Genomic DNA, 27,291 nt, shown 5'->3' on the forward strand with positions numbered 1-27,291 from the left:
ATTTGGTTTTTGCTGATACTGTATACTGTTAAATGTAAATACACATTACTTCCCCCACTATTTCTGATTTGGAATTCAGCATTTTAATGCTTTTCAGATTGGTGGAGTGATATTATTGCAGAGTTCACTTCATCTTCCAAGCAGAAAACTGGTAAACGATAAAGGAATTTTGTTATTACTCTGAACTGTTACTGTCTTGAGTGCTTTACTGATGGAGCAAAATAGACTTTTGTGAAAATGAATGTATTTAGAAAAAATAAATGTCTTTCATTGAAAATGAATTTTTCTCTCTACTCCCTGCACCAAAAACCTTTTAAATGTTATTTCTTGGTAGAATCAAGTTGATATTTTCATTTGTCAGCATGATAATAAAACAACAAACTTTTTCCCTGCCCTAAAGAGAGGCATGCATTAGCAAGGGTTGCCAAGTTACTTCAAAACTTCCCTTTGCTTCCAAGTCTTAGGTTGCTTATTCTATGAAGTGTCCATTCTCTAGGCATGCTTGAAAGCACATTTACCTTCCAAGCAAAAATAAAGACAGAATAAAACGGAACAGGATTTAATGTATACAGAATTTTAGAAGCTGCTATAAAAAGTAATAAACCATAACGAGAAAAAGAATGTGATAAATATCTGCAGTTTTGCCTTTCAAGGCCGTTCATTTCTGGCAGACCTAAATGGGTGCAAGCTAGGCTGGACTGTGGCTCAATAAGGTTTGGCTTGCATGTTTTTCACAAGCACACAGAACGTTGTGCACAGGATCCAGCCCACACCTAAATCCTGAACCGAGTTGGATGGCCCCGATTCAGAGCTATGGATTGCTGTGAGTCACTGGATTAGCACAGGACAATCTGTAGCATCAGGCTGGAAGGAGACGCCGGCAGGGAAAACCGCAGGGAAAGAGCAGCGTTTTTCCAGAAAATAGGCACAACTCTCTTTTCTGCCTGACAGCCTGCATCTTGTTGCTTTGCAAGAGACTTTCCTGGAAAGCCACTTGCAAAGCAGCACTGCACAGGATCAGCTGTATACTAGCTGATGCGCGAGTGGATTAGATCCTGCACAATGCTAGCACTTTGCTAGTACTTTCCTTTGTGTGCAGGGAAACCGCTTGTGAAGGAGCAACTGCTAGCACCGCATAGGCTCAGATCTCTCTGCTTAACAGCTGTTAAGTGGGACCATCTGATCCTGTTTAGTGCCAATGCACCAATGCACTGGCCCTTGATTCTGCCGCTGCCAGGAAAACTGTTGTTGTTAAAGGAGGAAAATACAAGACACGTTTCATCAATTCAACACAGTTGACATCAGGACTGTCTTCACCTGCATGACAATGAACTAAGCCACACACTGAAGAGAAGGCAAAACTTCTGTAGGCTTCTTTACTAGGTGGCCTTGCACTCAACCTGGCTATTACGTGGGGTACGTAAAGTTGTACCAATCCTTCAACTCGGTTGCACATCAGTGGTTTCCAAACTCCCCCCCCCATGAACCACTTAAAATTGCTGAGTGTTTTGTGGAGCACTGAACCATTTTTCTGCCGGTTGCAGCAACTGTAATGTGCTGAGCCAGATGCTCTATGACAGTTAGTTGTATTTTCATTGCTTCTCTTATTTCTTATATTTTATTTTATTGCATTAAATTCAACAGAATTCAAATTGCAATACAATACAATAAAATGTAAGCAAGAGAAATAAAATTAAAAATCAATATGGGTATTTACTGAGGGCATGCCATGGATCACCTAAATGAAGCTCATGGAGGACTTTTAGATCACGGTTTGGAAATCCCTGCTCTAGGAGATTGACAATACAGCCTCAAATGGTTGCAACCAATGTTAGTCCTACGCAGTGTAGACCCACTGAAATGAATGAATATGATGAACATCGGCCCATTAATTTCACTGGGTCTACTCTGAGTAAAACTTAGTAGTATATAATGCAATCTTTGTTCCTGTATTATGTTGTTTACTAGCTACACTGGGGCAGTTTTGGTTGATGGTTTCTATAGCACTTCTTTCTCAGGTCACAATCAAACAAAATCTTACGAGTTGCAGATGCTTAGAAATAAATGCAATGAACACTTCTTTAAATGTAGGGATTGCAGCAACATGTATGGTGCTATTATTACCAACCTCCTCCCTACAAAGAATAAAACCAGCTTCAAAAGACTCTTGCGTTTAGCTTCAAAGTCAAATGTTTATTGTTGACAACTGAAAGATCCTTCAGAGGTATATTAACTCCCATGTTGTGCCAAGGTATTAAAATTAAGGCAGAATTCTGGTACAGGATAATATTCTTTCATGAATAAAATTAAGAAGTGAGCAAACAAACCAATTAAGTAAATTTAGTAATAATAAACTGTGTTCCAATTTAATAACTCAAAATGAGGCTAATAAAATGCGGGAAGAAATTAGCACTTCCATCATTTCTCTAGGAGCTTTCAAGACAGAAATCCCAATGCTGGGAATGTGTGGAGCACCACAGTAGCCTTAACTCCAGCAAGCTAGACGTTAATCATAACTTTGCAAAAATCACACACATTAAGTTTCTACATGGGCATATAATATTGGTAGCCATATATATGATGAGGCAATACGGTTAAACATTTGTAACACAAGACCCATCTTACCTCTCTGTCAAGGCCAGCAGCAACTGTGATAATGTCGCCGGTTTCATTGTTAATTGTAAACATGCTTGGGGAGGGTGTGCTTGGTGCTTGTGACAAGATTCGGTATCTCAGCATTCCATTCAACTGATTCGGGTCATCAGCATCAATAGCCGTGACCGTCATTACATAGGTTCCTAACGAAAGAACAAATCGTCTTCAAGGTTAAATAAACAGATTACACATGGTCACCCAAAAGCTACTAACTTGGGTCTAAACATTTACTTCCTCTGACAAAACATTTCACATTCCTTCTCTTATTCAAACCACACACTTTCCCCCAAGGCTCGTGATTAATAAAGGACAAATGAGATAGAATCACATGTGCTTATTCAATACCCTAGTTCACTTGTTGCAGATTATCATCTCCCAGCAGTCAGGTTCTCCACAATTTTAAATGAAGATGCGGACATTTACTGTAAATAACTATTTCCCTGACTCAGCTCAAATGAATAGCATTGTGCATAAGCTAGTGTTTTTAATTTCCAGTGTGGGATAAATGTTGATTTTGCAGAAAGTTAACGCTTGTCGGCTCAGTATACATGTCTGAACAAAGAAAGGGCATTTCTAGTTACCATTTACTTCCCCTTATTAAGCTGACTTTTAAAACAGTGATGATTGTTGGCAGGTGATAGTGGTACATTCTGTTCTGCGAGACCATGAAAAGCCATGTCAATGGGCTGCAATGGGAAATTTAAGGCAGGGAGCAACTTCTTATTATATGCACAAAAGCAAATCTGATCATGCTCCAAGACTGAGGATGATCAGTTTGGGAAGTGAAAATGCCTTGTAAGAGTCTGATCTTGTGTACAAAAATCTTCCTAAACCTTAAGCAGCACAGTTGGAAGATAAAGGTTATCTGACTCCATAAAGACCAGCATAAATATTTGGATCAGTATCACTCTTATTTCATCCAATACATTTTAAGAAACCAAAAAGCAACCTGTCCTTTAGTGTACATTGTATATTTGAATTACCGTAAATTTCGCTCCAAAACACGCACTTTTTTGCTCCGAGAAAGTAAGGGAAAATGCCTGTGCGTGTTAAGGAGCGAATGCACGGATCAGAGCCATGGCTGCCGTCAGTCAGGCAAAGCGGGAGCCACTTACACGCTCTACGAGGCTCTCACTTTGCTTTCTTTAAAGCGACTGGAGCCAGGAAGGAGGGAGGGAAGGAGAGCCATAGCAGCAAAGCCGGCAGCAGCCGCTTACACGGGAGGAGGGAGAGACGCTAGCAAAGGTCTGCGCGCTCTCTAAACAGAGCAATGAGGCTGCAGAGAGACGGCAGGAAAGATAAAATTTAAGCAACCAGCAGCAAAATAAAACCAACCTCGAGCTGAGCCACGCAGTGAAAACCAGGAAGTAAAAAAAAGGGCTGGGGAGGGCATGAGGGAGAGGGGAAAACTTCGCAAATCCCCCGCGTCTCAGCTGATCGGCTGGGATGGAGCAGCTTGTTTTCAGGCAGGATAGATTTGAGCAATGTCTGGGTCCTAGTGCCCCTACCGCTTTTTTGTGCTCCATTCTATGGCGAATCCCCTGGATTCCAAGTCCTCCTCACTTGCTCAAATCTATTCCGCCTCAAAACAAGGAGCGGAAGGAAAAGGCTGCAAACTGTTAAATGGAAAAAAAAACCGAGGCACAGGGCAAATACCTTAAGTATACCTTTAAAGCAACAGTGCTCTTTCCCTCCCTCCTCCCCGCGGAAAAGCTCCTTGTCCCTTGAGTTCTTTTCCTTCCCTCCCCACTTAAAACGTGGTTACAAAGCACGGATCCACATGGATCCTCAGGATTTTTGCATTGGGCTACCCCAAACTCACTGTCAGATCACATGTCTGTGGCCACAGCATGAACCATAAAAATCATACATCCACTGTTTCATTTAGAATATTTTTTCCTCGTTTTCCTCCTCTAAAAACTACATGCGTGTTATGGTCAGATGCGTGTTATAGAGCGAAAAATACGGTAAATTTATACACTCTTTTCCTGAATTTCCCAGGAAGATCTTAAAACCACAGGAAGAAGTTCTTATATCACTTGATAATGGTAGTTTGCTTTCCAACCAACCACTAGGTAGACTAACACAATTTGGCTTTTATTGACTTTTCTTTTAGCTAGCACATCACATAAAATTAATCTTTTCCTTGGTTTACATATGGATTGCCTACTTTCTCTTTATTCCTGTTCTCAATCTACAAAAGGAACCTGTGTGTGAAGCCTAAAAATGCAGGCAGAACTGAGTTCAAAGGCGGCTGTTGTGTTTACAGAGATTGGGGAATCAACCATTATGTGTCTTCAGTTTCCCCGGAGGCCTGGGTACACCCTGAAACCTGCACGGCACTTTTAAAAAAGCCTTGCAGCTTCCTCCCAAGCTTCATATTAAAACTCCTTATCAGATACAGTGGTGCCCCGCAAGACGAATGCCTCGCAAGACGGAAAACCCGCTAGACGAAAGGGTTTTCCGTTTTTGAGCTGCTTCGCAAGACAATTTCCCCTATGGGCTTGCTTTGCAAGACGAAAACGTCTTGCAAGTGTTCCGATTTTTTTTCCGCTCCCCCCCCTTTTTCTAAGCCGCTAAGCCGCTAATAGCCTTTTAGCTGCTAATCCGCTAATGCTTTAATAGCCGCTAAGCCTTTAATAGCCGCTAAACCGCTAATAGCGCTAATCCGCTAAGCGGGTTGCTTCGCAAGACGAAAAAACCGCTAGACGAAGAGACTCGCGGAACGGATTAATTTCGTCTTGCGAGGCACCACTGTACTGTAGTTTCCTCCAAATATTCAGGAATTCTCTACTCTGCTTTAAAATACATGCAATGACCGTTTTGAGAAGGGGTTACGCTCCTGACCCCTGCAAACACCAGCAGAGGTATGTAATCCCATTTCCTGTTATGCTCCCTTTTCTGGCCACTTCCGGGTTGTGCCGATTCATGTGTGCATGGTTGTGCACATATTGGACAAGTGTGAAACGGTCGTTGCCTGTATGTTTAGAAATACTCAGTGATTCACATTCTCTTTGGGTTTTCTTTAACACTTTCCATCCAAGCGCAGTTTGTCCATTAGGGATTTTAAAGAATCCTTCCTGTTTTAAGAACATTAATAATGTCTTGATCTTTTTCCTGCCATGCCCTACTGAACGTAATTAGCTTATATAATTTGTGGGGGAGGAGGGGATGATAAAATATATTTTAACATTTTGAAGTTATATACATAATACATTGCTTAGAAAATTCCAGTGATTTACCTGGCTTTGATCCTTCAGGTACTGAACCATTCCAAACCTGGTGTAAGAACTCAGGCCTATTGTCATTCATATCAATGACATTAATAACGATGTCAATGGGATTTTCCACCTGGTTTCCATTTACATCCACGGCATGTGCCCTCAGCTGCAAAAGTCATTAGTAATTGAGAAAACTTGCAAAACATGTCATCAGGCATGGCAATTAGTGTTGCTGACAGGACATTTTAAATGGAACTCAGTTAACTTGATTTATTTCAGCATCTTCTTTTGTTACCCTCTCTCTTTTAGTCACTTTGGCACCACTTCCAGGCCATCTTTGTTTACAGAAAATCTTTTATTATCTAATTTACTGAGAATTTAGGGTCGCTTTAAAGATTGCTCAGTCCAAATTTTTCTCCATTAGAATCAATCTTAGACAGAAGAGTTTACTGTTAGGATGGAACAGGTTTGTGGATCATTGTAGAAGACATGGTTGACCCCTCACATGTGGATTTACAATGTTCAGAATGATGCTGGAAGTTTTCATGTTTTCTTTCTTTATATTACATTTAATCCTATATCGGTTGTATTTTGGTGCTACAGAATTATTTATTTTTAAAAACCATATTCTGCTTTTCACTATCTACATCTGAAAGTGGCTTACAGTGATAAAAATACACGAAATTTTAAACATAAATCAAGCCTCAAAAATAAAATTTAAAAAACAAAAAGTAGCATATGGGTAACTACCAAATCCCAGAACCCTCCAAGATCTGAGGCCCTATAAACAAGTCATTAATGCAGAGTAAACAAATGTTTCAGTTAATAATTATTTATCTTATTTTGCTTTTCAGTTTAGACAAAAGTAATTAAGAGGGAACATGGTTGAGGTTTCTAAAGCTGAGGGAACTCAAGTCCTTCAACAAAATTGACTGGAAGGAAATTCAGGATAGACAAAAGGAGGCACTTTTTCATTTGTGTAATTTATTGCTATGGAGTGTGGTGATGGCTACTGGCTTAGAAGGGATTAGACAGCTTCATGGAGTACAAGTCTACCAATGGCTATGAGTCATGATTATATGGAAGCTCTAGGTTCACAAGCAGCATGGCACTGAATACCAGTTGTCCAGGAGTTACAACAGGAGGGAACTGTTGCCTTCATACTCTGCTTGCAGTGAGACTAGATAGATCTTTCATCTGATGCTGCAGGGCTCTTCTTCTGTTCAGAAGACTTTTCTTTTTTAGCATTAGTCAAAAATGGAATTTTGTGTTCTAATAAACTTGCTGGGAAATCTTTCTATCCACCCAATTTACTGTTTCCTTTATGGCAAGGAATGTCATTCTTACTGGCTTTAATTTACACTTAGGCTGCTCTACCAACAAGATGACATTCAGGCCCCTAGAGAAGTTGCTGGTACAGCTGCAGAAAGGTCTGCAGGTGCAAATCTCTGCTGGTGGGGGAGGGGGGGGGTCGGAGACGGTCAGGATGGCCTTGGTTCCAAAGGTCCTCTCCCCACCCCAACCTATTTGTATCCAAATGTGAAAAGCAGAAAATACAAAATGCCACATTCCTATTTTGCTTTATTTCTTTTGTCCAATATATTAAATCAGATTGAAGATGCTCAACTATGTCAACAGCATGCTCTTAATATGTATGAAAAGGAACAATGTGTAGAAATGCAGAGCCAGCACCAATTCTTTAAGTCTCCCAACTATGACATATGTGCCCTTCAAAGTCAAAGCAGATGTTAAGGTCTTTGATTTAAAACTCTGGCTAAAAACTTACGTGAAAAGAAGCTATTTGCTCCCGATCTAATGGTTTTGTGACTGATAGTTGACCTGAGATTGGATTGATGATAAAGATTCCTGTTGGAGGCTGGTCAGCTCCTGGGCCAGTAACACTGTATCGCAAGGAAAGGCTTTTATCACGATCAGATCTGATCTATGTAGCAAGAAAATGATGGTTTTGTTAACACACACAAGTCATCAGAAGCGCTAGCTCTAAAAATACAAAAACAAATCCACTCTGTTGTTATTTTTAATCTTGTTTATTTGCTCATTGCAAAAAGCAAAACAAAAAGCAGCCCAAGTTAGTTAACTTATCGTTGGTAAACTTTACTTTGGCATTTCCATAATGGAACAGGTGGAACTGGCACCCAAGAGATTTATCAAACATCACCATATTAGCCCCAAACTGCTTTGAATTTACTCGGGACAGTCAACTTCCTTAGCAACCACATAATGTTCCAGCAAAGGGTTGCCTCAGGCACATTTGGTATATCTGTAAAGCGTTCCTCTCTGATCAACATTGCATCTGAAGAGGTGGCTGGAACAATTTATTATTTAAGGTAGAAAATCAGTAGCAATCATCCCAGTCTTTGGCTTGGAAAGAAACCGTGTCCATAGATCAACCAACTCAGTAACACAGAATTTGGTCTGGAGTATCCTTATGGTAGCATGCCATTATGACATAACGTGTAATAATAGTAGGGTGACTGGATTTGCAGATTTCCCATTGACTTTTGCAGTCATCTTAGGATACAGGTTTTTTATATTTGGTGTAAAAACAAACATCAGAACAGGCTAAGATCAGGGGTCAGCAACCTTTTTGGACTTTTGGCAATGTATTGAATTCTGAGAGACTGCTGGTGGTGCCTGTCACAAAGTGGCTGCTATGAAGCCTGAGTGACATAATGTAAAATGGCTGCACAACAGTGGGGCACAACAGAAAATTAGAGACAACCACCCCTGGCAACCCATACAGCTCTCATTTCACAGACATTGCTTAGAAGGTATTTGAATATTTGGCCCCATGGCTTCCTTTTTTAGGAGGTCTACAGGCTTACTTAAAAAGAAGAAAGCTCAAAGGCTGTGGGACATCCACCCACTAGAAGCCTTCACAGGCACCATGGTACCCATGACTGCCAGGATGGCAAACTCTGGTGGTTTACCTTGTCTATATTCACACAAGGGCTTTTCTGAGTAGGTTGAGGAACTTAAGCCGAATCTGAAGTTTTCAAGACTTCTCAGTAGAGGAACAGTCAGCTGTGCAGCAACCTACCAAAACCACCAACTAGTGAAACTCCTCCTGACTCCTCTCGCTGGCTAGTCATTATATTCCCTAAATGACCAGCCTCATCTTTCTCCTGGCTGCCTTGAACTGCGAGCCCTTGCAGTGTGTGGTATTAGAATGTCTCTCCTCATGTAAATACTATCTCATGCACCACAGCTTTTATTTTCGCTCCTAATAACTACTGTGGTGCTCAGACATGTAAGTACACCAGACAGGTGGTTTGCCAACAATGTTATAATTACTTTCAAAACACGCCCCCTCCACAGCTGTGTGTATGAGACCTTTGCCATAGAAGGGCAGAGTCTGGCTGCACACCACTAGCTAATTTGTCTGAGATACTCTGAACTCATAAAGTAAAGCATTTCGATGCACAGCACCAAACAGTACGCACAAACCTCACGTTTCTCCTTATGATTTAAGTTCAGAAGACATTAAGCACTTTATTTACCCACTTAGCTCCATCCCTATCCCTGTCTGTGAAATTTGCTTCAAACTCTAGCATAAAAAGGTGAAAAATTAATGGGTTTTCAGTTCTATTATGTTTGTTTTTTGGTGGGGGGAGGGAGAACAAAAGCTCTCTTTTTTTGCATTTGAAGCTGAAAATGCCTTTTCACATAGTTTCACTGGTATTTCAGAACAGGATGCACTGTGTTGCTGTGAAACAATAGTATCCTCATTCCTAACAGCCTTATTTGTATATTGCAGTTAAGAGAACACGTGTAGGAAAAAAATCTCATTTAAAATCACGTATGTGAAAAATCATTTTCTTCCACACTTACTTTCAGATTTAAGTAACTAATTTTGCATTTCCCAGAGGCTAATCAAAGCATATTGCAACCACAGGATGTGCTTTCAATCTCACCAACTACTGCAGGGGAAACACAGAACTTTCAAACTAAACCTTGGCAAACAAGTAAACAAAAAGAGATTTAGTGCCAACCATGTTTCATTGGTTCTACGGTGGAATTTGCCATATATTTGTCATAGACATTCCTCTCTTCTCAGTCTTACCCTAACTAATTCCTGAGGAAAGGGCCCTCTGGAGTTTTCTGGCAAGTTGATTGGAGGGATGACCCAGTCTCTCTTCTGTCTTCGCAGATGGCCAATGTGCTTATTTTGGTGTCTTGGAAATACAATGTCTTCCATTTTCTTTTGCTCCTTTCCATGATAGGTAATGGAAGCAAACAGAAATTAGAACCTGAACTGGTTAGCTAATTTTTCATTGTGTGCTTTTTTAATGTGTTAAAAACGTTGTGCATAACCCTAAACTGTTAACAATATTCACAGCATGACACAGTATAAAAATTATATGCAATACATTTCTTTCCCTGTAAAATACTATCAACCTCTTTGTTTTTTAGCAAGGTGCTGGTAGAAAGAAGATGGAGTTTTAAACAATTTATTATACCTTGGTGCTGTGTAAACTACCTTATACGCTTTATAGTCCAGCTGGAGACTAGTTAATACTGTGCAGAATTTAATAGCATGCCTTTAGATATTTCTCATTAGTTGGAGCTACAGTTCAGGTAATGTGCTACTGTACATTAAATTTAGATCTGGGTGTGCTAAAATATAATTTGAGTTCCAAGGGAAGTTTAATACATAGTAGTAAGGAATGTCTCAAATATTTATGACCCTATTAAATCCCATAGAATTAATGTTGTAATTATTTTAAACCTATGTCAGCCATGATGGATGCTGTAGATGACCCACTTTGCACAGTGGGCATTAATCTCTGCAGGGTGTCAACAATTCTCTGCATTTGTAAGCGTTCTGGCTTTTAGCTCTTGTTGCCTGTGTGCATGCAAACATGCTAACTCACTTCTGCATATGGAGAAAGCAAAGGAGATTGTCCTACTTTGAACCTTTAGGAACAATATTGTGTACGCTCAGTTAATTGTGCTGAAGAACGAAATAATGGATTTTTAACGTTACGGAAGCCAGATGTTTTAAACTATAATGCATAAGTAATCCTGACTCTTCCACACAAAGCATCCTAATTGGGCTGGCTAAGAAGGCTAAAGTTGCACTACTAAGCTTATTTATTGGGAAACAAGGGCAACTGAACTCAGTGGGACTTACATCTGAAAAAAGTGCTTAGGATCTGGCTGTAAATTAGGTAATGGAATAATTCCAGTGGCAGGGTGCATGTAGAGAACTGGCTTAGAGCAGGCCTGAAGAACTGGTGATGCACCAAACAAAACACATTTCACCAGCTATGTATCTACACCCCTGATCTGTGCAGTCCAAGGAAGGAAGGAAGGATCTTGGCGGGCTCAGAAGGATACCTTCTGCTATGGTATAATGCCTTGTTTACTGCTTGGGAGGCATGCACTTAAATACAAAAGATATTTCAAAGTTAGCAGGTTGCATAGATGCCTCCAAAGCTCAAGGAGTCATAAACAGCCTGCAATTAGCAATGCAAGTGCAAACAGAATGTCTTGCAACTGTGGAAAAAGCCCCTATGAAGCAGGTGATAGTATTCATGGACTAACCTGCAATAGCTGAAAAAAAAAAACCTCATGCCAGTGGGAGGAGACAGTGTGCAGCATTGGTGCAAGGAAGTTGGTCGGCAAGAGGGCTACTAGCATTAAGGTTTTCTATACCAGCATTTGCCCAAGCTCAGGATGTCTGCAGATTATTTAAGGGTGAAATCATGACCTACTTCATGATGGTTCCAGAGAGCTAGTTTCCCTTGAATCGGTTAAATCCATCTGTTTTTAAGAGTACACTTTTTTTAAGTCTTACACCTGTGGCTGTTAATGTTATTTTGGCTCAATCTATCAACATAAAATGTCCGAAATATCTTTTATAAGATGATGGAGCAGCTCAAAGGAATAGGGGAAGTACCATAAATCATGCATATTTGTTTCCTACAGGGAGCAAGGCTGAGCAACGCCTTCCTGCAGCTTAGCCTGGAACAATTTCCACAAGAGGGAGACTCTTCTCCTGGCAAGTGGCACTGGAGCCACAATGAATGATTCACCCCCCCCCCCACACACACACACTTGATTACGGAGAGCCAAGGCAAAGCCAACATTCCCTGCCAGAATCACTTTCCTGCTTCTGCTGTAAATCTGTAGTTCCAGTGTAATAAATTTGATTGATGGATCAGCGTAGAGAATTGTTTATTTTGTGGGTTTATTTAACTGCTTGAATAAATACTGTAATGCTTTCAGGGGGTTTAAAATAAAAGAATGGTCTCTTCCAATTTAAATTTGGGTATAAATATATAAACAACCCTGCTCAACCACAAAGCTCAAATGTAAATAACTTTAGGATTCTTAACGGACTACGGTTTCCCAGTTAAAAAAGTAGATTAAGGAATGTTATTTTTTAAGCTTAACAATTATGTTAGTTACCTATTAACCTAGGATGTTTGGATAGAATTTTAAACCAATGTAACTTCAAAGACCTATTAGCCAATTTCTTACCTTCACTGAATCCTCCGGCTCAAGAGCTAGTTTCACAGCCACTTGCCACTTTTCATGGGTTTCCTTGTCATTAGCGTATAAGAGGAATTCAGTAAGTCCTGGAGAAATCTGAAAGCTTCTAGCTGCATAAACCACGCCATCTTCACTCACTCTAAACTCTGATGGTGCACTGCTTTCAAAATGGACTTTTCTGCTTTCTTCACAGCTTCTAAACCTCACTGCAAAAACATAAAACACAATATCAAGGGTCAAACTGGTGTAAACAACACACATCCCAGTTTAAAAGTGGTGTAAAAAAACACATCCCAGTTTAACCTGGATTATTTGCTGCAATTTGTCCAAAACCAACATTATCCCGTATTTAAATTCTGTTTCCAAGGACAAAATAAAAACTTCCCACCTTTTGGTATTATAAAACAAGCACCACGCTGTTAATTTACCATCATAAATAAGTGAGTAAGAAAGGAACTAATAAATGAACTTCAATTTCCCATTAATGCATTATCTATGAGCCACAATCTCCTAGAAAAGTGTCAAATGCAAGACTTGTTGAATTAATGAGAACTTTTGGTTGGACTTCGTTGGCAAAGTCCCAAATTGTAGTTGCCAATCCCAACCCCAACATTTCCAGCTTCCTCCCTCCTTTTCTGTTCCAAAGCATGAAAAGGGCTAGAAAAAAAGAGACATTGCACATACTTTTGTAAACCAATAAATCTTTAATAAAAAAGTTTTGTTTTTTAAAAAGAAAAGGGCAGCAGGTTCTTTAAAACTGGTTTTGCACCAAGAAAACAATTCCCATCTTCCCTTTCAATTCAAAGCTGGGAAGTTGTGTCCTTTAAATATACTGATGCCAGAATAAATGCTGAACAACTCTCTCTAATAATGAAATCAAACAAGGAGGATGAGTGAGTGCTTACTCCTACACAACTTCAGGAAGGACATCTATCCTAAAACATCTCCACTGCAAATTACATGAGTGGCTTTGTAAGCAACCACTGAAAAACTCATACAACAAATTTAAGCAAAAGTACAGAAAAAAATATTGGCAACTACAGAGGTTACGGCCTTTAAAACATCCATCTCAAAGAGAAATCTAATTCACTGTCAAGTGCCCATCATTTTGCTGTGTGTTTAGGAAGGGGAATATTCTAACTGGATGGTTCTAATGTCATAGACGGGATCTTCTAAGAAATGGGTTTGCGGTTGGGTTTTCTGTTTTTTGTTTTAGTCCATATATCAATATAGCTGAATAAATAAAAAATGAAGCTGGTACCTTCCTCATTGATATTCTTCCTTCAGGCAACTGAATGCTATGAAATTCAATGAAAATGGTTCTCTTTTGACAGTCCCTTGCTGAAAATGTATAAAATTGTCAGTGCCCTGGCAGAATAATTCTCTTCTGCAAAGAGTACACATTAACAAATTATACTGATATATAATTAAATTATATATTGTGTTGTGGACAGTTTTTGCTCCCCTGTATGCCTTGAAAGCATGATTCAAATCAGTAACCTTAATATGTTTCAGCATTCAGCAAGAAAGAATAATTATCATTTTTCAATTAGTATTAGTGGTCAGATAAGAAACATTTTCCTCTGCAGAAATAGACTTTATTAATGCTGATGTTTTCCTGAACTAAATTGAAAGGGGTGTGCATGTTAGTCACAGCACTATAACATATAGCAACTATCTTAAAATAAATGGTTTTGCATATATTCCTCCAAAATATTTCTTTACTTGGTGTGCTGTGATCACTGAAGCACAAAAATCACCAAGGTGATGTTACTGATCGTTATATACAGTACCCAAATAAATTACCAGCTACAAACTGATTCAAGATACTATTTTAAACATTGTTTTTAAATGCTTTGCCATAACTTCCCTGACAAGGGCTCCTCTCTAAATATAATACCTCAAAGAACTGTGGTTCATTCAGCAGCTCAAGCTTTGATATGATTACTTATTAATCACCATAATAGCATTTGTTCAATGGGTTTCATCTACAGTACATTATATTAGTAATAATTACAACAGCCCTGTAAAGCAATCCAAGAGGAGGGATGTCATGGGCTGTAAAGAACTGTAGCCTGAACTTGTGGTTTAGGCGAAATTTGGCTCTGCCATAACTCTATTAGGCAGCCAATGATTTAAGAATACAGTGGTACCTCGGGTTAAGAACTTAATTCGTTCTCGAGGTCTGTTCTTAACCTGAAACTGTTCTTAACCTGAAGCACCACTTTAGCTAATGGGGTCTCCTGCTGCCGCTGCGCCGCTGGAGCACAATTTCTGTTCTCATCCTGAAGCAAAGTTCTTAACTCGAGGTAATATTTCTGGGTTAGCAGAGTCTGTAACCTGAAGTGTATGTAACCTGAAGTGTATGTAACCCAAGGTACCCCTGTAATAGGAATAGCCAAGATGAATGGCAAAGAATGAAAAATAACATAAAATAAAAATACCTTATTATTCAGAATCACAACATTCTAACTGGGGACCTGTAATAAAATGATGCAGTGCATTACCAGAACCTAACAAGAGTTCTGTTTGAAGGATTGCACTAGATACACCCCCCCCCCGTTGTGCTATACTGTACAAGTATAAAAGACCCTGCCCTAAACCTGAGCACTACTGGGTTGAGGGATGGAAGTATAGCATGGGGTACAGAGGTTTTCTTTTTCTTTTTACCTTCAGAATGCACATCCTCCTCACCTGAACCCTTACCTGTAGCATCCAATACACTGACAGGGCCTCAAAAAGGTCTCCTCACTTCCTTCCAACTCAAAGTTGGAGAACCTGTGGCACTCCATCTATTGCTGAACTACTCCATCTCCCATTATTGCTGGCTGTACATGGTCTATGGTGGCAAGGGCTGATGGAACTCAATGTCCAACAACACCTGAAGATTCGCAGGTTAGCCACTTCTATTTAAAGTGATACTTTTATCCTGCATAGCTCAATAGTCTTCAGCCACAGACTAAATTTACTAACTCACAAAATATGTCTGGGTTTTTTTGTTTTTTGTTTCTTTAGTCTCACTCTAACCTCCAATAAAACAGTGGGCTAAGTGTCAGGGCTATTCCCTCCTACAACCGAAAAATGGAGATAATGGGTTGCAGTGCCATTCACAATGTGTTTCTTAAACTAAAACCAGACAACATCCACCCTATTTTTTCACATGAAATAAGACCAGAGTTAGAAGAAAAAAATGCCAACTCTTGTTTGTGGATGGGGCACACTGATGTCCCATCACAGCTATTGTTTTATGTGAGAACTCTCACTTCTTCCTTGGGAGAAAATAGCATTCACTATGAACTCTGAAGCTTCCTCTCCAGACAATAAGTAAGCTCCCTAGGAATTTTCTCATCTTTGGGTCCTCAACATACCATAGGTTCCAGAAGTTCACAAAGTCATCCCCCCCCCCTTTTAATTTACAAGCAGATATACTTCTGCATACCTAGGGAATCCCCCGAATATGAAATCAGCATATTAGTTTTGGGTGACCCTGTTTCACTTCCACAATGAATTCTTTTCATTGTGGAATAATGATGTTTTAAAAGAAGATAGATGAAAAGCCAGCAATTTTTCTTAAGAGGCTTCAGGGAAGATTGCAGGAAAGTCAGAGTGGCCTCATTTTTTACTGGCCTTGCACGTATGCTCAGAAATATATTTAAGTTCAATGCCACTTACAGAGTGAGAATACCTAGGACTGCAGCCTAGGTGTGCTAACTTAATGGGGAACATCTATTATGTAGACATAAGCATCCATAAAATAGGATAGTTCTTTTGAAAATGGTGATGGAGAGGTCTACGTTTCTTAATTCCATCTCTCTGGGGTGTGTATGTATTTTCTACCTCTGCGCTTGCCCTGGTCACTCCAACTTTCAAGAGCTAGGTGTACAAATGAAGCCCATTTGAGTGACAGCAGATGTATTCTGTTCTGGTCATATGGATGATCCTAGTCACCACAGACAATTCTAAAAATCAGGTTTCCTTAAGTTAACCGTTCACAAAGTCAACCCACCATCCCCATAAATCTAAATGGTAGAATTTTATATTCCGGTGGAACTTTCCCACAAAATCTTTCTGTACTCTACCTTGGCTCAACAGTAGTCAGCATCACTAGTACCCAACTAAATGAAAAAAGGCCTCTCCCAAAAGGAAGGCCTTAAAAATACAAGGAAGGAATTGAACCTTTTAAGGCAACGGCTTCCGTCACATGAACTCCCTGGAGGAAGGATTTGGCTCAAACATAATAAGTAAATAAAAATAAGCCCTACCTAGTCAGGCTGAGTAGTCAATGTTCATTCTTGTTTTTGATAGGCCATTAATACAACTGTTTCACTATGAGCATCACTAAATGTAGCTGTCAGCTTAGATAGAAGATGGCATGTACCTAAAAGGCTGTGTTAATTGCTTCTCAGCAAATATTCAACAGAAATCAGTCCATGCTGTTTGGGTCATACAATATAAAAACAAAACTTTGTGGGTTGGATCCTTCCCATCTGATCTCTCACACTTATAACTCAAAGGGCATGTGTTCACATTATCTAATGACACTGACACAAAGTTACCCAACAGTGAAAAAAAATCAAACTAATTTATTCAACAACACAAAGTAACTACGTTCCTGAGTCTTATGGCATTATACAGGGTTCTCTTGTGAAACCGTATGTACTGAGGTGTACAATACAAAACCCAAAGTACTAAGCATGCAATCTCGTTTAGATTACACCAGAGAACTAAACCATTTACTCTCATATCTAATGATATGAATAATTCATAGCACTTGTAAAATTTGTCTCTAATCTCATGTACCTTACTAGTATAATCTTCAATTAACCAGCTTCATTTATCAGGCAATTAAAGTGTATGTTCAGCAATAATAATCACGCTGCATCTCAAGTGCATATATTACTTTTTTTTTTTTGTACAAGCCAAGCAATTTCTTTTCTTTGACCAAGAACCCCAATAGCACAACAAGAATACTTGTCTCATTTTGGAAGACTTCTGTTTAAGGGGAAGGTGGTGATGGGGAAACCTTTATGTGAGCTTCTCTGTACTGCAGTCAACAACAAACTAGGACAACATCAAATCTGGTGTTCTGTTTGCCAGGGGATCTACTGATGAACATATATGGGTTTGTGCTACTGAAAATACCAAGGTACCACTGTCACTGAAATCTATTACGGACTATAAAATTAGGTAGAGAACACTGGGAACATGATGGACACAAGACTGAGAATAATTCAGCAAAGTGCTATCCTAAATAAATCTCTCACCATGGAAACAGCAAGGCTAGTGCAATCCTAAATGTCAAAGATTTGGTGGTAATCTTTTATAATGAGATTATACTGCAGGGGAGATTTGTCCAGGCTGTCAAATGCAGGATGCTACGGTAACAGAAGCGGCGAAAGCACTGTTGCAGCTATGTATATTGGTGGTACTGTGATACCATAAGCAGTGGAGAATAGATAGAAGGGAGACACACAAAAATTTTACTGTAAGATTTCTGAACTAATACACTGCAAAGAAGTAATAGATGATAAAGGGAAATGATCTGCAGTCAATGACTCCATGGTGATGATCAGGCAGCAGATGAGAGAGTTGAAACAGCAGGATTTGGCAATGGACTGGATGCAACAGGAGAAGGAAAAGGAGGTGTTTAAGGACCAAATATTATATTAAAAAGAGAGTTTGACACTGTGTGCTTCTTTTTAAACCGTAAACAGAAGCTGAGGAGGGGCATATCAAGATCAGAGAGATTTAACCCTTTCTTCTAGATTGACAGCCCCTCCCAAATTGCTGTTTGACACAGAAGGGAAGCAGTCACTGTCACAAGTTACAGCTGCCCTCCCATGCAAACAGGAATGTCAGGGAAGGGAGAATTTTAGTTAGGACGGTGCTGTGAAAACAAAAGGTTTCCCTTTCCCATGTGCTATGCTTCTGATTAGTCCTCCTGCCAGTTATGATTTTTTTCAAATCAACCAACCAACCAGCCAACCAACCAGCCAAATAAGCAAACAAGCAAACAAACAAGCAAACAAACAAGCAAACAAACAAACAAACAAACAAACAAACAGATACAGTATAAATTATATGTTTAATGTAATGCAGTTTGGTAGTATGGACGAAGGACAATTTTGGTTCAGATTGCATTTTTATAAGGACTGGTCTAATTCACTTCCCAGAACAATATGCAAACTGAGACAAAGGTAGCTTTTAAAATTTGCACTCCTCTAAATTCTGTGATGCCATTTTCCAAATAAAAAGTTGTGTACAAAATGGCAAATGTCCATAAAAATGCAATATTGCAAGACATTTTAAAAAATCAAAATGCATTATATTCACTGGATTCCCTATGGTTTAAAGTGTTTGTCCTGCACTGAAGGGGGTTGGACCAGATGATCCTTTGAGTAAAGATTCCAACTTTACAATTCTATGATTCTATGAAATGTATGGTATGGATGTGAGCATATATTTACAAATGTACCGGTTATTTTAGCCTCCTAGCACTAATAATTGTTTGATGCAACTATTTCAAATGTGGTTCTGAGAATTTAGCCGATAAAGAAATATTTTTCTGAGAATACAGATTAAATAATTCCCTGCCCCCGGTAAATGGGATTATATATATATATATATATATGCTTTCGTAGATTTTCACGGGTACAGGAATGTAGGTTTTGGTGTCTTCGGGTGTCTTCCCGTGTAAGAGTTGGGGTGTCTAGGCGACGTTTCGACGAGGTCTCACTCGTCATCTTCAGGCTGGTGCTTTCGGCTTCTTGTTACTAGAACAGAGCAGGATCTCAGTGTTTGAGTTCCTATAAATACTGTTGAGGGGGTGTGGTGTATAGCCTCCAACGTTCTGGGCAGAGAGGAAGTTCCTAGGTTAATGTGCCTTTTCTTCTTTTGTTCATTAATTACTTGAGGGATATCTTGAGTGATTACTTGAGTGATATTCTGAGTACCACTTAGGAGGGTCATTAGGTGTGGATTAGTTACTAAAGCTTTCGTGTCTTGACCTCTTGACCTTGTAAAGAGTTTTTCTGAGAAGATGGCTGTACTGCACTTAGTTGTGCTCTGGCTTGGCTTCGTGTATAGGGGCGAGCTGTGGTTTTGTGCCCTGTGCCAGCCAGATCTGTGTAGGGATTGCAGGGGGGTGCAGCATCCGGAGGTGCCACTATGGTTTGGCTACTGGATGGTGTCTGTAATTTATCTGTGGAGAGGGTCTGGGTTTGGGTCTGGTGTGGTTGATTGGAGATGGCGTTCTGTGTGCCTCTGGTTCTGGTGTCGGTTTTTGTGGGGAGGGCTAATTTCCAGATGTCTGGCAGGCGGGACGTGTCGTCACGCTTGTTCATGTTGTGAGGGTGTTTCTCTATCTCGATGGCTTCCATGATTATTCTCTTGTGGTGATGTTCCATGTTAAAGAGCAATTTGGAATCTGCAAAATTAATTTCGTGTCCTGTTTCTTTCATGTGTTGGTAAAGAGAGGAAGTTTTTTCTTCTTTTTTGACGGCATTCTTGTGTTCTGCGATACGTGCATTTATTCGTCTGTTTGTTTGTCCAATGTACGTGGCTGGGCAGACTTTGCAGGGTATTTCATAGACCCCTTGGTTTTCTAACTGGATTTTATCTTTTGGGTTTCTGAGGATATTGGCTATTTTTTGGTTGGTGCAAAAGGCTGTTTTGATATTGTGTTTATGGAGGATTTTGCTAATTTTATCTGTAGTGCCCTTGATATAAGGAAGGAGGGCCATGCCATTGTTTTCTTCTGTGTCTTGGTTTTTGGGGGGTGTTTCTTTTTGGATTAGCTTCGTAACCCTGTTTTGCTGGTATCCGTTGGCGATTAACACATTTGAGAGATTCTGTAACTCAGTTGTCAAGTGGTCTTTGTCAGCCAGGCGTTTGGTTCTGGAGATGAGAGTCTTGGCTACGGAGTTTATTTGTGCAGGGTGGTGGTGTGATTGTGCATGTAAGTAGCGGTTGGTGTGTGTTTTTTTCCGGTAGATAGTGTGTCCTAGGGAGCCATCAGGTTTTTTGTAGATTAGGACGTCAAGGAAGGGAAGTTGGTTGTTGGCTTCTATTTCCATAGTGAATTGTATTTTGGGGTGTAGGCTGTTGAGATGTGTGAGGAAGCTATCTAGTTTTTCCTTCCCGTGTGGCCAAATTACAAAGGTGTCGTCAACATATCTGAGCCAAAGTTTGGGTTTGTGTTCTGACTTGTCTAAAGCATTGGTTTCAAAGTGTTCCATGTACAGATTTGCGATGACCGGTGAGAGGGGTGATCCCATAGGTGCTCCTTCTATCTGTTTGTATCTTTGTCCATTGTGGATGAAGTACGTGTTGGTTAGGCAGTGGTTGGTCAGGTCCAGGATGTATTCGGCCTAACCAACACGTACTTCATCCACAATGGACAAAGATACAAACAGATAGAAGGAGCACCTATGGGATCACCCCTCTCACCGGTCATCGCAAATCTGTACATGGAACACTTTGAAACCAATGCTTTAGACAAGTCAGAACACAAACCCAAACTTTGGCTCAGATATGTTGACGACACCTTTGTAATTTGGCCACACGGGAAGGAAAAACTAGATAGCTTCCTCACACATCTCAACAGCCTACACCCCAAAATACAATTCACTATGGAAATAGAAGCCAACAACCAACTTCCCTTCCTTGACGTCCTAATCTACAAAAAACCTGATGGCTCCCTAGGACACACTATCTACCGGAAAAAAACACACACCAACCGCTACTTACATGCACAATCACACCACCACCCTGCACAAATAAACTCCGTAGCCAAGACTCTCATCTCCAGAACCAAACGCCTGGCTGACAAAGACCACTTGACAACTGAGTTACAGAATCTCTCAAATGTGTTAATCGCCAACGGATACCAGCAAAACAGGGTTACGAAGCTAATCCAAAAAGAAACACCCCCCAAAAACCAAGACACAGAAGAAAACAATGGCATGGCCCTCCTTCCTTATATCAAGGGCACTACAGATAAAATTAGCAAAATCCTCCATAAACACAATATCAAAACAGCCTTTTGCACCAACCAAAAAATAGCCAATATCCTCAGAAACCCAAAAGATAAAATCCAGTTAGAAAACCAAGGGGTCTATGAAATACCCTGCAAAGTCTGCCCAGCCACGTACATTGGACAAACAAACAGACGAATAAATGCACGTATCGCAGAACACAAGAATGCCGTCAAAAAAGAAGAAAAAACTTCCTCTCTTTACCAACACATGAAAGAAACAGGACACGAAATTAATTTTGCAGATTCCAAATTGCTCTTTAACATGGAACATCACCACAAGAGAATAATCATGGAAGCCATCGAGATAGAGAAACACCCTCACAACATGAACAAGCGTGACGACACGTCCCGCCTGCCAGACATCTGGAAATTAGCCCTCCCCACAAAAACCGACACCAGAACCAGAGGCACACAGAACGCCATCTCCAATCAACCACACCAGACCCAAACCCAGACCCTCTCCACAGATAAATTACAGACACCATCCAGTAGCCAAACCATAGTGGCACCTCCGGATGCTGCACCCCCCTGCAATCCCTACACAGATCTGGCTGGCACAGGGCACAAAACCACAGCTCGCCCCTATACACGAAGCCAAGCCAGAGCACAACTAAGTGCAGTACAGCCATCTTCTCAGAAAAACTCTTTACAAGGTCAAGAGGTCAAGACACGAAAGCTTTAGTAACTAATCCACACCTAATGACCCTCCTAAGTGGTACTCAGAATATCACTCAAGTAATCACTCAAGATATCCCTCAAGTAATTAATGAACAAAAGAAGAAAAGGCACATTAACCTAGGAACTTCCTCTCTGCCCAGAACGTTGGAGGCTATACACCACACCCCCTCAACAGTATTTATAGGAACTCAAACACTGAGATCCTGCTCTGTTCTAGTAACAAGAAGCCGAAAGCACCAGCCTGAAGATGACGAGTGAGACCTCGTCGAAACGTCGCCTAGACACCCCAACTCTTACACGGGAAGACACCCGAAGACACCAAAACCTACATATATATATATATATATATATATATATATATATATATATATATATATATATATATCTCCATTGGGCAAATCAAAAGTTGAAAGACATGAACTACTATTTAGTTTAGAATTACTGCATATTTTGATACACTCAGGAAACCTTTGCCCCAATTTTTTAAATTTGGCATAATTTCTTATGGCAAAATGTCAATGATAAGTTAGATCAATTTCCCAAATCATGTTACTACAGTTTTGTGACATTTTCCTAAAGAGATTGCACTGTAACAAATGTTTAAAGATTGACACAGTAATGCAATACACAGGTTAAGTTTATTTTTAAAGTGAAATAAAATCAGTACATGGGAATAAATGCACTCTTTCAATCAGCTAGGGCAGGGGTTGATAACTCTGCACCTGTGGATATCATGGTGCCAGTGAGGAATTCTAGGGGTGCCCCTGGGCAGGTGCCCCAGACTTTGAGCTATCATTTTTTCAAAAAGGAAAGTCTGTAGCCATCCTAGAAAGAAAGTTATGTGGCAAAATGTGCAGGTACCTTCTAAGCAATTTATACGAAATGAGAGTGGTGTGGTTACTTTCTATATTTTGCTGGTAACTGAGGAATGCTACCTGTTTTTATTAGACAGGAACACTATGAGAGGGAGGGGGGAGGTAGAGGGAGAGAGATATTGATAATTAGAACTAGCAGGGCATAGCATACTTACATGGTAAACATAGAGTTTTTGTGGGTGGCCTCTCTAATTTTGTGTGATGCGACGCTTCTTATGGCAACCATTTTGTGTTATACCACTACCCACGGCAGCCATTATATATTATGCCGCTTCCTGCTCTAAGGAAGCAAGTTTCAAAATCTGCCCATTAATCCAAAAAGGCTTGATATCCCTGAGCTGCAGTATCTAGGTATTTGTACAGGAGGGGAAAAGTTAAAATCTGTAGTTTTATTTTTCAAAAGTGCATTTTCAAGAATTTCTTTTCTTTTTGTGATGATAAAAAATGTGGAATTTTGATGTTATACCATGACTTGCAGCTGCTTTTTAAAATGACATTTTAGATTCTATATGTCTCCCTCCCCACCTGAGCTAATTAAATTAAGATAAATGGACTATTTTTAAAAGCTACCTGAAAGGGAAAAATACTATCTTAAGAATGTTCAGTCCTCATATCCACAATGAAAGTCATTTACACATCTTTACTCAAACAACCCACCTAGTTCCACTTCCCATAATCCTCTTTGCTCATTGAACAAAGTCATCATAGGCATGCCAGAAAGAAAACAGGGATAAAGTTCTTTCTGTTTGATAGAAATGCCTATGCAGCTTTTCGGGGAGGAGAAAAAGGAATAGTGGCCGTCAGCAAAACACAGATTTGGTATCTCAAACATAACCCAAATTACATCTGATTCACTGATCCTTTTCAATTCTTGCCCCTACCACATACTGACACAAAATCTTCCTGAGCACTGACATTTCTTTTGTCTTCATTTTAGCGGAAAAATGTAACAGAAAGGAGCAAGCATCTTAGGGGAAACAATAATGCTTGTATTTAGATGACTGCTTTTGTTTTCTAATGCAGACAAAGTATATAGATTCAAGTCTCTCTTGTGCTCAGATTATTTAACAAACAGATGGCAAGTATAAGTCTGTATATACTCATGTGGAACTTTTTCTAAGCTTGCGAAATTGAAAGAAGAGGGGAATAATAAATGCAATTTATTCGGTACAAAGAAGCAGCAATACAAACAAATACACGTATCCAAACATATGATTCTGGACAATAAAAGCAGCTTTAAATATGAATGCCATATAGTTATTAATTTTAGTAAACCAAGAGTACCACTTAGAGGATGATCTTGCACGTGGAGGTTTTTTTGCCAATTCCTCTCTGCCCGATGCCTCCAGCACCCCCTCTTACACTGTGCTGTGACTTGGGTGGGGATCCCTCTGGAAAAGTGAGAGGTGGTGCTAGGGGTTGCAGGAGGAGAAGGAGGTGCGAATCAGCAAGGATTGCCTTGTGTCTTTCACCAGTTTTGCTGGATTCAAAGTCTTTGGTGGGCAAAAGGAGCCTTTCAGTCATGGAAGGCAATGCCTCGATTCTATAACAGAATTAAGAGTGTCAGAAGTCTGACATCTATAATAAAAAAAGTTTGGAACATTCCAAATAGAAGAGGAAGCAAAAATAAAAGTTCCACAGAAAAGTTTAAGGCCAGAACATGTGGAGTTTGTTTTCTCCTTCATCTTCCAAATATTAGGGACATCAGCCAGACAAACTGACAAATTCATTCTGGAATTAATAAAACTTTAACCAATGACAAATAAAAAATATCATTAGAGTGAGTGCCAGATGGCTTTTTTTGGGGACAGAGTTCCACAGTTGGAATACTATCACCTAAAAGGCTCTCACCAATTGTGCTTTGGATATAGCAAGGACCCAAAGGAGAACCTCTTCAGCTGATTTGAAGGGAGGAGACAATCCTCCTTAAGATATACCGTACCCTAGCCTATATACAATTATCCATCATCTTCACAAGCTCTCAAAATATGGAGATGAGGAGAATAATAATAGTAATAGCAATGTAATAATACTATTACTTCACTTGATCAGGACACTATACTTCTGTTGATGCAGCCTGAAATACCACTCGCATCCATGGCAAGGAACGGTTAGTGAGCACTCTTTGGTTGTTCTGTCAGCTGAACCACTGTTATAGGAATTCTAAGGTCTCAAATATAGAATAAATGTTGATAATTGCACAAGGTAAACACACTTACATAAGTATATAAACCACATGTCTAAAATAGTATAGGATAGCAATCCAAAAGCCATCTTGGCTCTCCTAAAGACTCTTAATATTTCCTGTCTCCTTAATCCCCCTTTCCTGAGAACAGGTAGGCAGATATCAGTAAGGGGAAGTTCCTGAAGGGATTCCTCTCCTATATCTATGAGCCTCCTTTGTATTAATTGGCACTGTTTGCCCAGATGCTATGCATTGAGGGATGTCTGATGGGCATCCTGATTGTCTTATCAAAAGCTAACGTTTTGTGTAAATTGTGTCTGGAACTATGTAAACTTGCTAAATCCTCAGGAATATCACACCTTGGCCTGCCTGAGCCACAGTAACCCCACCTTATGTGTGATGTAATTTCTTACTGTTTGTAGAGGGGATGTCCTTCTCTGCGCCAAAATGCAAACCCTTAAAAGAGATGTTTCTTCTCTTGCCTCCTTGCTAGGAGGGAAGGGAACTCCGTTGCAGCAGAAAAATAAAGATTTGCCTTGCTTTTACTGCACCCTGTCTCCATCAATTCATCTCTAGCCAATCATGGACTTAGGAGACTCAGGGGAGGTCAGCAGCAAAAGCCAACCACCCCTATTTTTCTTTATCACCACCTAACAGTTACCTCATCCTGTCCACATTTTACCAGCTTCTCCACAAGAAAAAATGGAGCATTTTGTAAAAAGTCTTACTGAAATCAAGATACAGTATGTCCACAACATTCCCCTGATCCATCAAGCTTGTAACTCTGTCAATGAAATAAGGAGATTAGTCTGGCATGGCTTGTTGTTGAGAAACCCATGCTGGGTCTTAGTAATCCTTTTCTAAGTGCTCATAGACCGACTGTTTAATTATCTGTTCTAGGACCTTTCCTGGTATTGATGCCAAGCTTATCAGTTGGTAGTTGCCTGCGTCTTCTCCCCCACCTTTTGAAGATAGGGACAACATTTGCACACCTCCAGTCTGCAGAGACCTCACCTGTTCTCCAAGGACTCTCAATAGACTGAGGCTCTGAGGTTACATCCACAAGCTCCTTTAGTACCCTTGGGTGCAGTTCATTGTGCCCTTACCATCTCTTTTCCTGTTTTGGGCATGAAGGTTGGAAGAGCCTCATGAATGATGTGGGATGGGGGTAAGGAGGGCTGCTTGGGGAATCACACTGGTGGAGGCAAGACTGATTGAGCTGTGCAAAGGCACCAGTGGGATAAAAGGCACCTTCGCAGAGTCAATTCTGCAGTCTCAGCCATGAACCAGCACCAGAGGTGGATTTAGGAAACTGGATGTGGAGCCCTGGGGGCACTGCAGGGGGTGCCACAACTATGATGTAGACTGGAAGATGAGAGGCGCCAAATTTTGATGTCGCCAAGGGCACTGCTGAAATTTGCACTGGCCTCAACCTACTTCCGTTTATAACCACCCATATCCAAGTCAGCCAGGAGAGAGTGGGGATGGGCTCAGTTCGAAAGCTATTTTTGCATGCTCCCCTACATCTTATTAAAGAGAGAGAGAGAGACCTCAGTTTAGGCATGTTCTTTACCCTCCTACAGATAATCTTTTCAGCCGAAAGAAGATTAAAAATCCAACAGCTATAAAGCAGAACACGTGTCAAATCAAATGTACAAAATTTATTCTATTTTTATTAGCAAGGCTTTTAATTTCATACGTGAATAGGTAAACTATGGCAACTGTAGCGTTCTGAGAGAACAGCATGAATAGCATAGATATATTTACAGCACTATACCAGAAGAGATATAAATAAAAAAATAATAAAGTCTGAGGAATATTTTATCAGTTCATTGACTTGTATTATAAAAAGTGGCTGAAGTGTCAGCTTCATCGCATCTGGACAACCTTTAAGAAATTTTCATTATTTTTCAGATATCTGCCCTTGCAATCAAATATTGTCTAGTAAATTCATGCATGTGAATGCAGCAGACGTCACACTGAGAAACCCTTTCAAAAGTTCAGGCTTGGATATGTTAATATTTGGCACTTGAAAACAAGGGCAAAGGCACAACAAGTGCATTCAGCTCTTGAGTCTGTAGCTAGATTTAACAGTATTTTGAATTGGTGACAGCTACAGTG

General features: G+C 40.0%; 1 protein-coding gene across 2 annotated transcripts in view; it reads right to left on the reverse strand.

Annotated features, from left to right (window-relative positions):
• CDH2 (cadherin 2) overlaps positions 1-27,291 on the reverse strand; it is a 128,266-nt gene that overhangs the window by 22,563 nt on the left and 78,412 nt on the right. For both annotated transcript variants that reach the window (XM_081206788.1, XM_081206789.1), the window contains exons 3-7: positions 12,384-12,601; positions 9,961-10,107; positions 7,663-7,818; positions 5,898-6,042; positions 2,626-2,798 (exon numbers count right to left, since the gene is read on the reverse strand). In XM_081206788.1, coding sequence (XP_081062914.1) covers positions 2,626-2,798; positions 5,898-6,042; positions 7,663-7,818; positions 9,961-10,107; positions 12,384-12,601 — 839 coding nt within the window. The remainder of the gene's footprint in view (positions 1-2,625; positions 2,799-5,897; positions 6,043-7,662; positions 7,819-9,960; positions 10,108-12,383; positions 12,602-27,291) is intronic.

The sequence above is a fragment of the Podarcis bocagei genome (assembly GCF_964188305.1).
Source record: "Podarcis bocagei genome assembly, chromosome: 8".
NCBI classification, from domain to species: domain Eukaryota; kingdom Metazoa; phylum Chordata; class Lepidosauria; order Squamata; family Lacertidae; genus Podarcis; species Podarcis bocagei.